We start from the raw sequence: 14,075 nt of genomic DNA, 5'->3' as shown, positions 1-14,075 counted from the left end.
GGTCGTGGATTCAATCCCCCTTACTCTCATGCTGTAGCGCCCTTGAGTAAGGTGTTATAAACAATATAAATTTCTGTTGAGCCAGCACTTAATCAGCAGCATAATTATCGGACAATTATTATTTATAATATCTCAAACTACCACAGGCAACTTGAGACTGGGTTGAACTAACTATTGTTACTCTATGTTTGGGACACTTGTTCGACTTTCCCGCATCGAGGATAAAGACATAAAAAATAAATAAAAATAATGTGACTTTACCTAAAATGTTTCAATTTTTCATCTTTTTTTTCGTTCCACTCCAGCACAAGCTCCTTCGCGGTTTCTTTGTACTTCTGTATGACGTCACAGAAGAGTAACAGTAAATAGTGTCTTCACTAGCACCCACTAGTGGTTCCATGGTTCAATTTGGTCCGAAAGCCTCGATTGAGCTCGTGTAGAGACAATAACCGACATTGTTTGCACAACAAGCCTCCAGCACGTTCATTGTTCCTATATGATGTCATAATATATTAAAGAATAGGCTGTAGTAATCTGCACCATTTAAGTTCTAGAATAAATGAACTATGTTGTCGAATTCTAATATAACAACGACGTAATTTATGACATCACAATGCCTACCTCCAACATTTATTTTCCATAATTTTTGGCAAGGAACTAATTCCTTGTAATCGATGACACTGGCCTTATGCAAAACCACATAACATCCTTGTACGACTGACATGAGACTACTACAATCTATGATGTCACACTTAATCCATTAAACTTTCATGTTGGCATCTAAAAAAATAAATCAAATAGAAATTAAAAAAAAATTAAAATTTTATAAAAAATATTGAATATAAATACTTAATACCACGCATAAAATTAAATTATTAAAATTTTGTGTTTTAAATAAACTTCATTTTTTTAAACTGACAACAAACCAATAAATTTTAGAATATTCCTACTCGTTAATATTGATATTTTGTTTAGTAATCCTTTGGGGAAACCACCAACCCCGTCCCCTTTCTTGCTCCCCTAAATATTGTCTCTAGAATGTCAATCATTTCTTGTTTATCCTCCATCGGCCAGTTAATCTTGTTGTTGTTTCCCGTCCCACGATCGATCATTATGTGCTTGTTCCTGAAATCAATTTTATTCAGTTAATAATTTGTAAATATTTTAAACCTAATTTTAATATTTGATTTGTTAAACTTTTATGTATTTATTTGTTCTTGATATGGGAAGATTGACTTCATGACCTAAACTATGAGCAACATCAGTTACCCTGACCCAGTCTTTAGTTGCCTTTGGTAGTTCAGGATATTTTTTTTTTGTATATATCTTTATCCTCGATGTGGGAAAGTCTAAAGCACGACCTTAACATAGAGTAACATCAGTTACTCCAACCCAGTCTCAAGTTGCCTGTGGCAGTTTGAGATATTATAGATTATAATTGCCCGATAATTATGCTGCTAATTAAGTGCTGGCTCAGCAGGAGTTTATACCGTTTATAGCGCCTTACTCAAGGGCGCAACAACATACGAGCAGTTGGGATTGAACCCAGAACCTTATGTAGTGTAGCCAAGTGTTCTGACCACTATACCTTATTGCTAGCTCACTGAACCAATAAGAATCAAACCGCAAACTACAGGTTAGTCTTTCTAATGCTTAATTATTGTGCCGACAAAATTACAATCTTAATGTTAACAACAACCTGTAGAAGAACATAGTTGTGCAGGGGTCGTATAATTCGTACATTTTGTTGAAGTCTGGCACCTCAGTAATGTCAACCAAGTAAACAACAGCAAAGTTCTTCACTTTGTCAGCTATACTATACAAGGTCTAAACATTAAAAATTGTTAATTTATTAAAATGGCACATACAGAATTCTAAAGCAAAATATTTGTGTTGTATAAATGTCCAAATTAAATATTTCTCAGAATGATCAAAAAAAACTTAATTTTATCAATAAAACATTTTGTTTTTTTTAATCTATTTTTTTCAAGTTACTATTTTCTACTTCATTTACAATCTTGTTCACATATTCCTTCATTATATTCAACGATTCAGGCCAACTATACTTTGGTTAAAATGTCAAAATGTTCCACAAACTTTTGATTGGAGACGGTGAATCTTGTGCAGAACAACTTGGCCATGTTTGGTGTAATATTGGGCTGAAAATCACAAAATAGTTGTCATTAAAAGTATTATACATGAAATAAATGTTTAACCCTTGCAATAACTTAACATACTGACCCTCGTGACCAAAGTATTATCCAAATAGGTATGGGGTTTATTTCAAAGGGATAAGTTTTAGACCACGACATTTAACCAAAATTTAGGTCGATGTTTTTGGTAAAATGGTGTTTTTGCGAATATGTTTTAAGTAAAACCTTTATGATAGTAACCCAGCTAAAAACTACTCAATAAACTAAATATTTACCTCTTTTTTGACCCCAAACCAACCCAGCACCTGACAACACCAAACAACCAATGTTGAAATGAGGATAAACAACCAAAACTGCAACAATGGCTCCCTCTTGTGGATGGTGAAACCCAAATGCTCGTAGAATTTCAAGTTTAATCTCAGGTAAGATTATTCTGTGGTTTCATCACACATAAAGTAGGTGTTTCCCCCAACCAAAGAAGGGGACTCCTGTACAATATAAGTTATAGTCAGAGTACAAGTTAATTTATTAGAAATTAATAAACTTAAATTAAACATAAACCAATATTTTTCACTAAACTTAAAACCTAATCTTTCAGTAAGAACATGCTGAGACATATTAGTTACAACCGGAGCTATATATGGCTGTGGTGGTGCTCGAACCAGAGATCTTTTGCACACCAACCCAATATTAAAGCAGTGAACAACTAAGTTTTGTTTACCTGCATTTTCGTGGCTGCGATCATGTGACACCAAGTCACGTTTTCAACGTACATTCGAGTTTGTAGCGCCTCTGGTGGAATAAGAGACTTGATTACTTTAGTCGCAAGATGGCGCAAAAGAATCGATTTGGTAAAGTTGTCATCTTCGCCATAAATACGAGAACCTCTAAGTGCACATGTGACCAGTTTCTACAAAATATTATGATGTCAATAATAAAAAGAACAAAAGCAGACAATTATATGCCGAGTAGACCGACAGCGTGGTGTAGTAGTAAGAACACTTGGTACACCACCATAAGGTTGTGGATTCAATCCCCCTTACTCTCATGTTGTAGCGCCCTTGAGTAAGGTGTTATAAACAATATAAATTTCTGCTGAGCCAGCACTTAATCAGCAGCATAATTATCGGACAATTATTATTTATAATATCTCAAACTACCACAGGCAACTTGAGACTGGGTTGAACTAACTATTGTTACTCTATGTTTGGGACACTTGTTCGACTTTCCCGCATCGAGGATAAAGACTTAAAAAATAAATAAAAATAATGTGACTTTACCTAAAATGTTTCCATTTTTCATCTTTTTTTTCGTTCCATTCCAGCACAAGCTCCTTCGCGTTTTTTTTGTACTTCTGTATGACGTCACAGAAGAGTAACAGTAAATAGTGTCTTCACTAGCACCCACTAGTGGTTCCATGGTTCAATTTGGTCCGAAAGCCTCGATTGAGCTCGTATAGAGACAATAACCGACATTGTTTGCACAACAAGCCCCCAGCACGTTCATTGTTCCTATATGACGTCATAATATATTAAAGAATAGGCTGTAGTAATCTGCACCATTTAAGTTCTAGAATAAATAAACTATGTTGACAAATTCTAATATAACAACGACGTAATTTATGACATCACAATACCTACCTCCAACATTTATTTTCCATAATTTTTGGCAAGGAACTAATTCCTTGTAATCGATGACACTGGCCATATGCAAAACCACATGACATCCTTGTACGACTGACATGAGACTACTACAATCTATGACGTCACACTTAATCCATTAAACTTTCATGTTGGCATCTAAAAAAATAAACAAAACATTTTTTACTCTTTATACAAAAAAAAAGATAATTACAAATTTTAAAAGAAAATACCGAATATAAATACTTTGCATAAAGTTAAATTATTAAAGTTTATGTGATTTGATTAAATTTCGTTGGTTCAGCAGAAGTTTAAACCATTTATAGCTCCTTACTCAAGAGCTCTACAGCGTGAGTATGAATTGAACCTTTACTTTGTCAGCTATACTATACAAGGTCTAAACATTAAAAATTGTTAATTTATTAAAATGTCACATACAGAATTCTAAAGCAAAATATTTGTGTTGTATAAACAACCAAATTAAATATTTCGCAGAATGATCAAAAAAAAATAATTTTATCAATAAAACATTTTCTTTTTTTAATTTAAAATTATGGCACCTTAACACTACACAGCATATTATTCTATAGAAACTTAATTTTCTTTAATAAATTAATTTTAATTAAACTTTCTTTAAACGTTGAAAATATATTTCTAAAAAGTCTAAGAAAATAACACAAATCCACTTTTTCAGCAAAAATATTAAACTTATGCCTAGTTTATCTAAAATTTTGTTTAAAATATCGTTTCTTGATACGTGAAAATATTAAAATTCGACGCCGGTACCAACTTAAACCTTATTGAACTTATTTATATTTAAAATCATTAAATACCTCGTCGATTTTCATGCAGGCCGGGTCCCAATCGTGACCGAACCGAATCACAACAACTTTTTCTTGCTCGTTTAAGATCGATTGATCGACTTGCCAGCCGTTTGTAAGATGGGGAAGCATGTACGACATGGTTACCTTTCAACTACACCAACCACTACCAAATATATCATTTAAATACAACTTTTTAAACTGGTTTTATTATTTCGTGCAATTTCGTAAAATTTTTCGCAAAACTAAAAATCCAAAAATTTGTACGAGCAAAAGTTTACGCTGTTTTGTGTATATCGAATTTGTTAAAACATCTGTTGTTGCGTAAACGTTTATCCTCAAAACATTTTAAGAGATAAATATTATTAAAAATAAGTGTGTAGGTGTAGGCTTGTAAAGGTAATTTAAAGGATTGTTAAGAAAACAGTAAATTTTTTGGTTTAAAGATGACCCTATACACTTACTGGGAGACAAGTTGTTTATGGGTAACTTTTCTTAAATTTAAGTTATTCGTCCAAGTATGGGCTTAGTATTTTTGTGGGAAAGAAAGAATTGTTAAGACTGTACTTGCTCCAGCAAAGTACTTAAAATAATATTTAACATTGCTAGATTTTTAAACATGACCTTATAAGCATCGTAACAAATAAAACACAATATTGCTGAATAACTAGGAATTTTAATCGCTTCTACAAAGTGTTTGGCAAGCGGTGAAGAATTAATATTTGCATAACATACAAGCACTTAAAAGCACATCTACAATAACTACATAAGATTCAGGTTAACATACAACAGTGGTGACAAGTCAAATAATGTCCTGGGTCCAAATAATAGAAAAGATTCAAAATTTCATTAAAATATTATTTGTACTAATTGACATACATCTTTAAAATTTATTTTAACTGGTTGGATACAAGAAAAAGTTTAAAGCCATGCCCTTTATGCCTCTATTGTAGCACATATAAAGCATTAATGGAGTTGAAATGTTTTTATAGGTTAATAAGATACAAGTAAAATAAAGTTTAATATTGTCATTTATGCAAAAGTTTTATATTAGGAGAGGTTCCCTGCCAACATTTAATATATATAGAAAATAACAACATTAAAACCTAAAGATCCCTACTAAAAACTACACAAAACTACATATTAGTAAAGCACGTGCAAACTTTCTTAATTAAAATGCATTTTTTAGCAATAGAATTAATCTTAAACTTAAATAAACAAACAGTTCAATAGAAGTAAATTATTCCCAGTATTTCTACAAAATCAAATATAGTAAAAATTAGCACTTATCTGAGTACATTGTTTACAACATAAAAATACTAAAGACCAAATAATGAATAAAAATAACTTTTCCACTTTTCTTACAATTTACTTTTTTGCACAGAAAAGTTTTTTTTTAAACAAAATGAACAAAGTTTCCATGATTTCAGGGCCACAACCTAGTTAAATATAAGTGGGTGTAATTTTATTAAAATCTAATTTAATTATTGGGTAAAATTATCAACATTTTTAAAAATAATTTTAACAAATACTTATAAACCTTATAAAATCACTAATATTTATGTAAACTAAAAACTTACTTTATTCGATGCTTCAGTTACTTTATAACTGAAAAGTGGTTGATTATAAATTCCTAAATAAAAACAAATTGACAGTTGAAATAACATGTTTTAGAGGGTTTAAACTAACGTGTTTTAGGGTTTGTATTTGTTTTTAAATTTGAAGTTATTCTTCTTGCCTAGTAAAATGTAAATGTACGTCTTAAAAATTATCAACCATTTAAAAAAAAAATTTGAAAATAGAATGTAACAAAAAAAAAATTTAATAACTTATCTACAAAAATAAAGGTAGTCTCTAAAAGTGTCAAAAACCTCTTTTATTAAAAGTTAGCTTTAGTTTATTCTTGTAAGGGATTTAAATATAGTAAATATGTTTGTCCTATAGTAAATATGTTTAAATAATGTTGTATAGTAAACAAAACTTACAGTTTCATATTTGGAACTTTTTCGCTTGCTTCCCACAATAGTTGTTCCCCATCCCAAGTAAAACCACAATTCCCTACATCTAAGTATTGAATGTTGTGGAGGCATGATGAGAAAACAACAGCACACTCATCTCCAAGATTGTTGCCCCTAATATTCAACTTCTGCATCTGAAATATTTAAACTTTAATTAAAATTTATCATTAGCACACCGATAGTTTAAATAAAGTTTTATTGTTGAATTATAATTTGCTTTTTATTAACTTAAAAAATATAAATGTTTAAAATTAAATTTGTTTAATATAACTTCAAAAAATAATAATTGTTAAATTTAAACATTTTCTAAAGATTTAAATTGTTCTTGTGGTTAGGTTAAATGTTGCATTTATTAATTTTTAAAACTTTTAATTTTCAAATAATTTGATTCTTAAAAAACACTAAAACTTATTTTAGTAAATATTAATACAATGGATTGTAACTTAACAATGGAGCATTGTTAAAGTTAATGGGCATTGTGACTGTTTAACTTTTTTTACAAAATTATAAATTTAATAAAAATTAAAGTTTTGTTTAAACAAATCAATTTTAATATTAAATGTTTAACTTTATCTTAAACAAAATTTATATTTAACTTAATTTAAAAATTATTCGAATTCAAATAATTAATTTAAAACAACTATTAGTCCGATAATTATTGAATCAGTAAATTTAATTGTTGTTATTATTTTTAGTAAGTGAAGTTAAACTTTAAGTTTAAATAAAATAAAATTAAACTACTAATTTACATAAATTAAAAATAATATTAATAAAATAAATTCATCAATTTTCTTAAATTATACCAGAAATTTGATAAAAAACATTTTATTAATTTTAATTATTTCAAAATAGGAAAAATACAAAAATTTTATTTTATTTAAATATAATACAATAAATTGTAACTTAACAATGACCCATTGTTAAAGTTAATGGGCATTGTGACCGTTTTTACTTCTTGTTATAAAATTGAAAATAAATTTGTGTTTATATTTTTATAAACTAAATAAAAAAGTTTTGTTGTTACATAAAGTAATTTTAATATAAATGTTATTTAAATCTGGTGCTTGTTTAAATAACAATCTTTAAATACCAAGCAATAAAGTAATATACTTACAGTATTTGTTAGTTTTGAACAAGCTCTAGCAATGGCCAATCCACCAACTTCTGTGATGTAACACTTCCTAATATCAAGTTCCTCAAACTTGCCAATAACCTCACCCAGTAATGTTACAGCTTCATCCCCAATTTCGTTCCCTGATAAGTCCAACTTTATCTAAAACAAAATTTATATTTTACTTTAATTAAAGATTACTTGAATTAAAATAACTAGGATAAAAAATAGTTTAACAAAATACTTTATAAAAATAATAATAACTAAAATTTTGAAGTAACATAAAAATGACCAATATTTAATTTTTACCAACTTGTTATATATTTAGAATATTTAAACTTTAATTAAAATTTACTTATTATCACACTTATTGTTTTAATAAAATTTTATTGTTAATTAATCAATTTTTTTTAATAAATGAGCCAAAATATTTAAATGTTTAAAATTGAATTTGTTTAATGTCACTAAAATAATGTATTAATTGTTAAATTTAATTATTTTTGTTCATTTTAAGTTTAAAATTCTTCAAAAGTTTATAAAGTAATTTTGTTTTAAATATTTCTTTAAAACTTTTAATTTTTAAATAATTTGATCCTGAGGAAATACAAAAAATTCATTTTATTTAAATATAATACAATAAATTGTAACTTAACAATGGACCATTGTTAAAGTTAATGGGCATTGTGACTGTTTTTACTTCTTGTAATAAAATTGAAAATAAATTTGTGTTTATATTTTTATAAACTAAATAAAAAAGTTTTGTTGTTACATAAAGCAATTTTAATATTAAATGTTATTTAAATCTAGTGCTTGTTTAAATAATTAATCTTTAAATACCAAGCAATAAAGTAATATACTCACAGTATTCGTTAGTTTTGAACAACTTCTAGCAATGGCCAATCCACCAACTTCTGTGATGTTACACCTCCTAATATTAAGTTCCTCAAACTTGTCAATAACCTCACCCAGTAATGTTACAGCTTCATCACCAACATAGTTCCATGACAAGTTCAACTTTATCTAAAATAAAATTTATATTTTACTTAATTTAAAGTTACTTGATTTAAAATAACTGCGATAAAAACAGTTTAACAAAACACTTTTAAAAATATTAATAAATAAAATTTTGAAGTAACACAAAAATGACTAATATTTAATTTTTACCAACGTTATATATTTAGAATATTTAAACTTTAATTAAAATTTACTTATTATCACACTTATTGTTTTAATAAAATTTTACTGTTAATTTATAAATTGTTTTTTAATAAATGAGCCAAAATATGTAAATGTTTAAAATTGAATTTGTTTAATGTCACTAAAAAAAATGTATTGATTGTTAAATTTAATTATTTTTGTAAAATTTTGTTTTAAATATTTCTTTAAAACTTTTGATTTTTAAATAATTTGATCCTGAGGAAATACAAAAAATAATTTTATTTAAATATAATACAATAAATTGTAACTTAATAATGGACCATTGTTAAAGTTAATGGGCATTGTGACCGTTTTTACTTCTTGTTATAAAATTGAAAATAAATTTGTGTTTATATTTTTATAAACTAAATAAAAAAGTTTTGTTATAACATAAAGTAATTTTAATAATAAATGTTATTTAAATCTAGTGCTTGTTTAAATAATTAATCTTTAAATACCAAGCAATAAAGTAATGTACTTACAGGATGTGTTAGTTTTGAACAACCTCTAGCAATGGCCAATCCACCAACTTCTGTGATGTTACACCTCCTAATATTAAGTTCCTCAAACTTGTCAATAACCTCACCCAGTAATGTTGCAGTTCCATCCTCAAGTTTGTTCAATGATAAGTCCAACTTTATCTAAAATAAAATTTATATTTTACTTAATTTAAAGATTACTTTAATTTAATTACCTAAGAAAAAGTTTAAAAAATATATTCTTTATAAAATAGTAATTATGAGCATTTTGAATTAAAATAATAATTACCAACATTTTAATTCTTATTTAAAGCTAGTTTAAATAAATTTAAAATTTAGTTTTGATAACTTTAATTACTTTAAACCCAGATATTTATATAACAATACTTTGCAGTTACCCAGTGAGTACAAAAATATTTAGGAGTAATAATAAAACCCCCAGCAATAATATGGGGGTAAATATTATTTTAACCCAATTTTTTAGTTTATGAAACAAATTATTTTAAGCTTTGTTTGGATCAATATTTTATGAGAGTTTTTTTATGTGAGAAAAATTTAAAGTTAACATCGATTTCTGTTTTCTTTGTTATAATTGTAAATAATAAGACTTTTTACGTAAACCTAAAATGTTTGTTGCTATCAACTGTGTTAATCAATACAAAAAAAAAAATTAAGGATGTAATTTTATACATTTACCCCTCTTGTTAATTTAACCCCAGTAGTTTTGTAACCTACCTTTATAGTAATATAAAGCTGCCTGCTTTAAGTAGGCATACTAAATACTAAAAGTTTAAGTTTTTACATTATTTTTTATTTAATATTCTAAATTTATTTTGTATTCAGGTAAAGAATGTTAAGTTTTGCTTTCAAAAATTAATTAAAACTTTTATTTATTGAATAATGAAATTTGGGTAAAGTACAAAATGGGGGATTGTATGTCAACAATGAACCATTGTTAAACAATATGAGCATTGTTATCATTTTACTTTTTACAAAATTGCAAATTACTAATTCAAACAAAAAGTTTTATTATAATTACAGAATTATTAAAATAATATTGAATACAAATCTATAAATTTTGGTGATTTTATCTACTTTAGTAAATAAATTTCCTGTGTAAATTTAACCTGGGCATCATATTCAAAATAACAATAATGTTTTTGCTTACCTTTACTAAACCTTTACAGATACTAGGCAGTTGAGATATGTCATTTGCAACAAAATCAATCCCTAAAGAAAGAGGTTTGGTCAATTGTTCAAACAAGTAGCCAAGATGGATGTAGTCACTCGGCAACAACGTTTCCTCAAATTCAAGGTTTAAATGATCAGGTAGAAGACTTAGAACAGACTGGTTGAGGTCATCATCGTTAGATTCATGCAAATAACTGCTGAGTTCAATAATAGTTGATGAAGAATTGACATTTTTACACAAATCTTTAGCATATGTTTCTAGAACAGCTCGTTTCTCATCATAAGCTGTTGAAGAACCAGATTGAAATTCAGACAAATCCTTGGAACTGTAAAATCCAAACAGAAATTTTGTGACTACTTCCCATCGACTAGTGGAAAACTTAGGAACACATTTTTGAAATTTATCCAGACTTGCCCATAAGAATAAATACATGGCAGCAAACAGTTCTTGCCAGGTGAGATGACTGAAGTGCTTCGTTTGTCTCCTTCTAATATCTTGACTTTCATGTTTGAAGAATCATAAACAAAAGTGTCAAGAAAAGTTTTAAGCATTTCTTTTGTAATTCCAGCTTTTTTAATGTCTTTTTGATTAAAACAAATTTTTTTCTTTTTAAACCCATTCCATGCAAGAAAAGCTAGACCTTTAAATTCATTCTCAAGAATGTCTGTGTTGTCAGGAAAATGATCCGATCTCATATAATGCTTTAAAGAAGCAAGCATAACATTTGTCATAGTTTTTAGATTAACTACAGAGCCAGACAAAATTGCTTGATTGATGCAGTGCATGGATAGGATACAGTTGACAGGAACATAATTGTAAGCATCAATATCTGGATGATCTTGTAAGAAGGTTAAGACTTTAGGTGAATTTTCCCCACATATTTGCTTGCAAATGTTTTCTTGTGCTTCCTTATTGAAACCAAGTAGTTTTAACACTAAGATAGGTCTGCAAGAAGGATGCCACTCATACATTTGCCTTGGTCGAGAAGTAATAAACTTATAAGCATTGGGAAATAACTTTCCAGTAAAAATGTTTTTTAGAAAATCTTCAGCAGAGCCATTTGTAGAAACCAAGTTTTTGGGTGCTTTCCCTAAAGTAGTACTATCAGCTTCATCGAGTCCATCAAAGATGAGGATAGTGTCAGAACTGTTTTTAATACAATTAAATGATTCTACATCAGTAGACTCTGGTTGATTCCAATCTATAGATGAATTTGCAACAAGAAACCTGAAAATTGACATTTCCCTACGAAAATTAACTGATCGCAAGATAATGCAGAATATAAATTTTATATTCTGAAGGAAGTCGCTATTTTCAGAAAAAATTTCCTGAATCAGAATTTTAATAAAAGTTGATTTACCAGTCCCTGCGTGCCCAACAAGTGCCATGACTTTAGAATGTATTTTAATAAAGTCTCTTTTTTTCTTGTCTAATTCAAGTCGTTTAGCTTCATTTTTTGTCGTTTTATTGAATTTTTGTTCAGCTGCTGCTTCAGCATTTGTTTTTGCTAATTCAAATACCTCATTCACTTTAATATTTGTACCAGAGTGATAGCCAGGTTGAGTTAACTTGGACATTCTTTCAAATTGTTCATTTCTGGTATGAAAGTGATCAACCGAATCTAAATCTTTAACATCAGTGGAAGAATATTGAGCAAGTTCTAACTCAACAAATTCTAATTGTTTGTCTAACTGGACAGGAGAGCAGAATTCATGGGCAAAACTTCTAGCTTGCTCAAAACACTTTGTGGAAAGTTGTTCACATAAAGAATTATCTAAAATAATAAAGTCTCAAATTATTATTTGTTTTTTATATTTGAAAAAATATTTATTGTCAACAGTACATATATTAATGATATTTTTTTAAATAATAAATTGTAAAACCTAACTAATAATGCTATAATGGAATTATATAACAGGTAATAAATGTCATAAAAGCAATCATAAATATTTACATTTACTTTTTTTTGGTTAAGAGCGCTACAGCATAAGATCACTGGGAATCGAACCCAGGATCTGGTGTATGGTAAGAAAGTGTTCGAGCCACTACCACACAAACAAACCGATGATAAATACACAAAGCCGATTTTTTCTTAAATGCATTACTCTTTTTTTAGTAGTGCTGATTTTTTTGTCAGCATAGCAGGGAGGTAATTAAGTCACTATTACTATGTAACAAATAGCGTAAGCTGGCAACCATAAAAGTTAATTGCTGTGTAACAATAACTTTAAAAAATAAGTCAACTGATAAAAAAAGATGTCAACAACACAATAATTTATCATTACATATAACACATTTAATAATGCATATATCCAATATTTATTGGTTTAAAAATAGGCATAGATAATATTTAGTGACACAAGATATTAACAAATAACTCGAGTAGAATCGCTCGTTGATACAGCAGCCTGCGAGGCAGTTTGCAAAGTGAAAAACTCCCGCAAAAAATTTTTAAATTCTTGTTGTTTCGAGTATGAATTGCTAGGTCACATAAACCGGAGTATGGTTTAACTAGCAACCATATATAATAACCAGTATTATTCTTGTTCTTTCATTGTTATTCTTTATGGCCCAAGGCGCTGTAAATTATAAGCATTTGAAGAGTGTGCTCCTAAAGCAAAACAACTTAACTGAAGATAGAGATCAGAAAAAAGTGCAACAAGCAAAACCCAAAACCAATAAAAGTTCGGAGCAGTTTAAACCAAAAAACTTGAAAAGGGGTTTTAAACCTTAGAGTAAAAAACAATTTGTGGCAGCAAGTGTTTCTTTATTTGAAATTCTGTTTAAACTTGCAACACTAGACTTAATAGGGCTGATACACCCTTCTAGTTACAAGGAACACAAGTACATCTTGACACTTGAAGATTACGCAACATGGTACTCAGGAGAGTTGTTGATTTAAATCCACAGAAAGAGTTGCTGAAGCTTTAGTAAATACGTAGTGTAGACTTGACATACCTAAAGAGTTATTAAGTGACATGGAAACCAAAGTTTTTTCGAAATGCATGAAGAAACAGAATCCTTATCATTCCATGAGCCATAACCTTGTGGAGAGATTTAATGGTTCGGTAAAGTCCATGCTAAAGCGACTTTGTTGTAGAAGTTAAACAAATGGCATCGTTAAATTTTACACATTACCTTTCGCATTTCAGGAGGTGCTGCAAGAGTTTACCGGGTTTTATCGTTTGAGCAGCTGTATGAAAGATAGGTGCGGGGGCCAATGCACATCTTAAAGGGGAACTAAAGACAAAACTAGGCCTATTTTATAAAAATAAGTATATTTTTTTAAATTTAATTTCGAAAAACAGATTTTCTAGGGGTTCTGGTTTAAAAGTTATAGGGGGTTACCTTTTTCACAAAAAAAAGTGTTTACCGACGTGACGTCATCGTAAGGGAAGACGATTTTCATTATCGTTGTTTCTTATCGCTATAAATTTTTAATTAGTGAAATGTCAAGTTCAACT

The 14,075-nt window shown here is 28.6% G+C and overlaps 1 protein-coding gene and 1 pseudogene across 2 annotated transcripts; both read right to left on the bottom strand.

Moving 5' to 3' along the window:
- Positions 1 to 971: 971 nt before the first annotated feature.
- Positions 972 to 4,755, bottom strand: LOC145754679 (thioredoxin-like protein 4A). The gene is made up of 3 exons (XM_082570780.1): positions 4,627 to 4,755; positions 1,700 to 1,827; positions 972 to 1,125 (listed from the first exon to the last, which is right to left on the bottom strand). The coding sequence occupies exons 1-3, from the start codon at positions 4,753 to 4,755 to the stop codon at positions 972 to 974; spliced, it is 411 nt and encodes a 136-aa protein (XP_082426906.1).
- Positions 4,756 to 5,380: 625 nt separating this feature from the next.
- Positions 5,381 to 12,713, bottom strand: LOC145755874 (NACHT, LRR and PYD domains-containing protein 12-like; annotated as a pseudogene). Its single transcript, XR_014284227.1, has 9 exons — positions 12,674 to 12,713; positions 11,972 to 12,385; positions 10,588 to 11,812; positions 9,423 to 9,581; positions 8,605 to 8,763; positions 7,747 to 7,905; positions 6,600 to 6,766; positions 6,195 to 6,247; positions 5,381 to 6,053 (listed from the first exon to the last, which is right to left on the bottom strand). The product of XR_014284227.1 is annotated as an NACHT, LRR and PYD domains-containing protein 12-like (transcript).
- Positions 12,714 to 14,075: the final 1,362 nt, after the last annotated feature.

Source organism: Corella eumyota, chromosome 6 (genome assembly GCF_963082875.1).
Source record: "Corella eumyota chromosome 6, kaCorEumy4.1, whole genome shotgun sequence".
Classification (NCBI taxonomy): Eukaryota; Metazoa; Chordata; class Ascidiacea; order Phlebobranchia; family Corellidae; genus Corella; species Corella eumyota.
Note: the sequence above shows the minus strand (reverse complement) of the source record. Positions and strands in the feature narration are given on the sequence as shown.

Bases quoted from the DNA above. Each gene is read 5' to 3' on its own strand.
- LOC145754679 (XM_082570780.1), bottom strand. From the start codon at position 4,755: ATGTCGTACATGCTTCCCCATCTTACAAACGGCTGGCAAGTCGATCAA. The intron at 1,828-4,626 runs GTATTTAATGAT...TTTAATGTTTAG, and splicing joins CCTGCATGAAAATCGACGAG to ACCTTGTATAGTATAGCTGA. The intron at 1,126-1,699 runs GTTGTTGTTAAC...AATTGATTTCAG, and splicing joins ACAACTATGTTCTTCTACAG to GAACAAGCACATAATGATCG.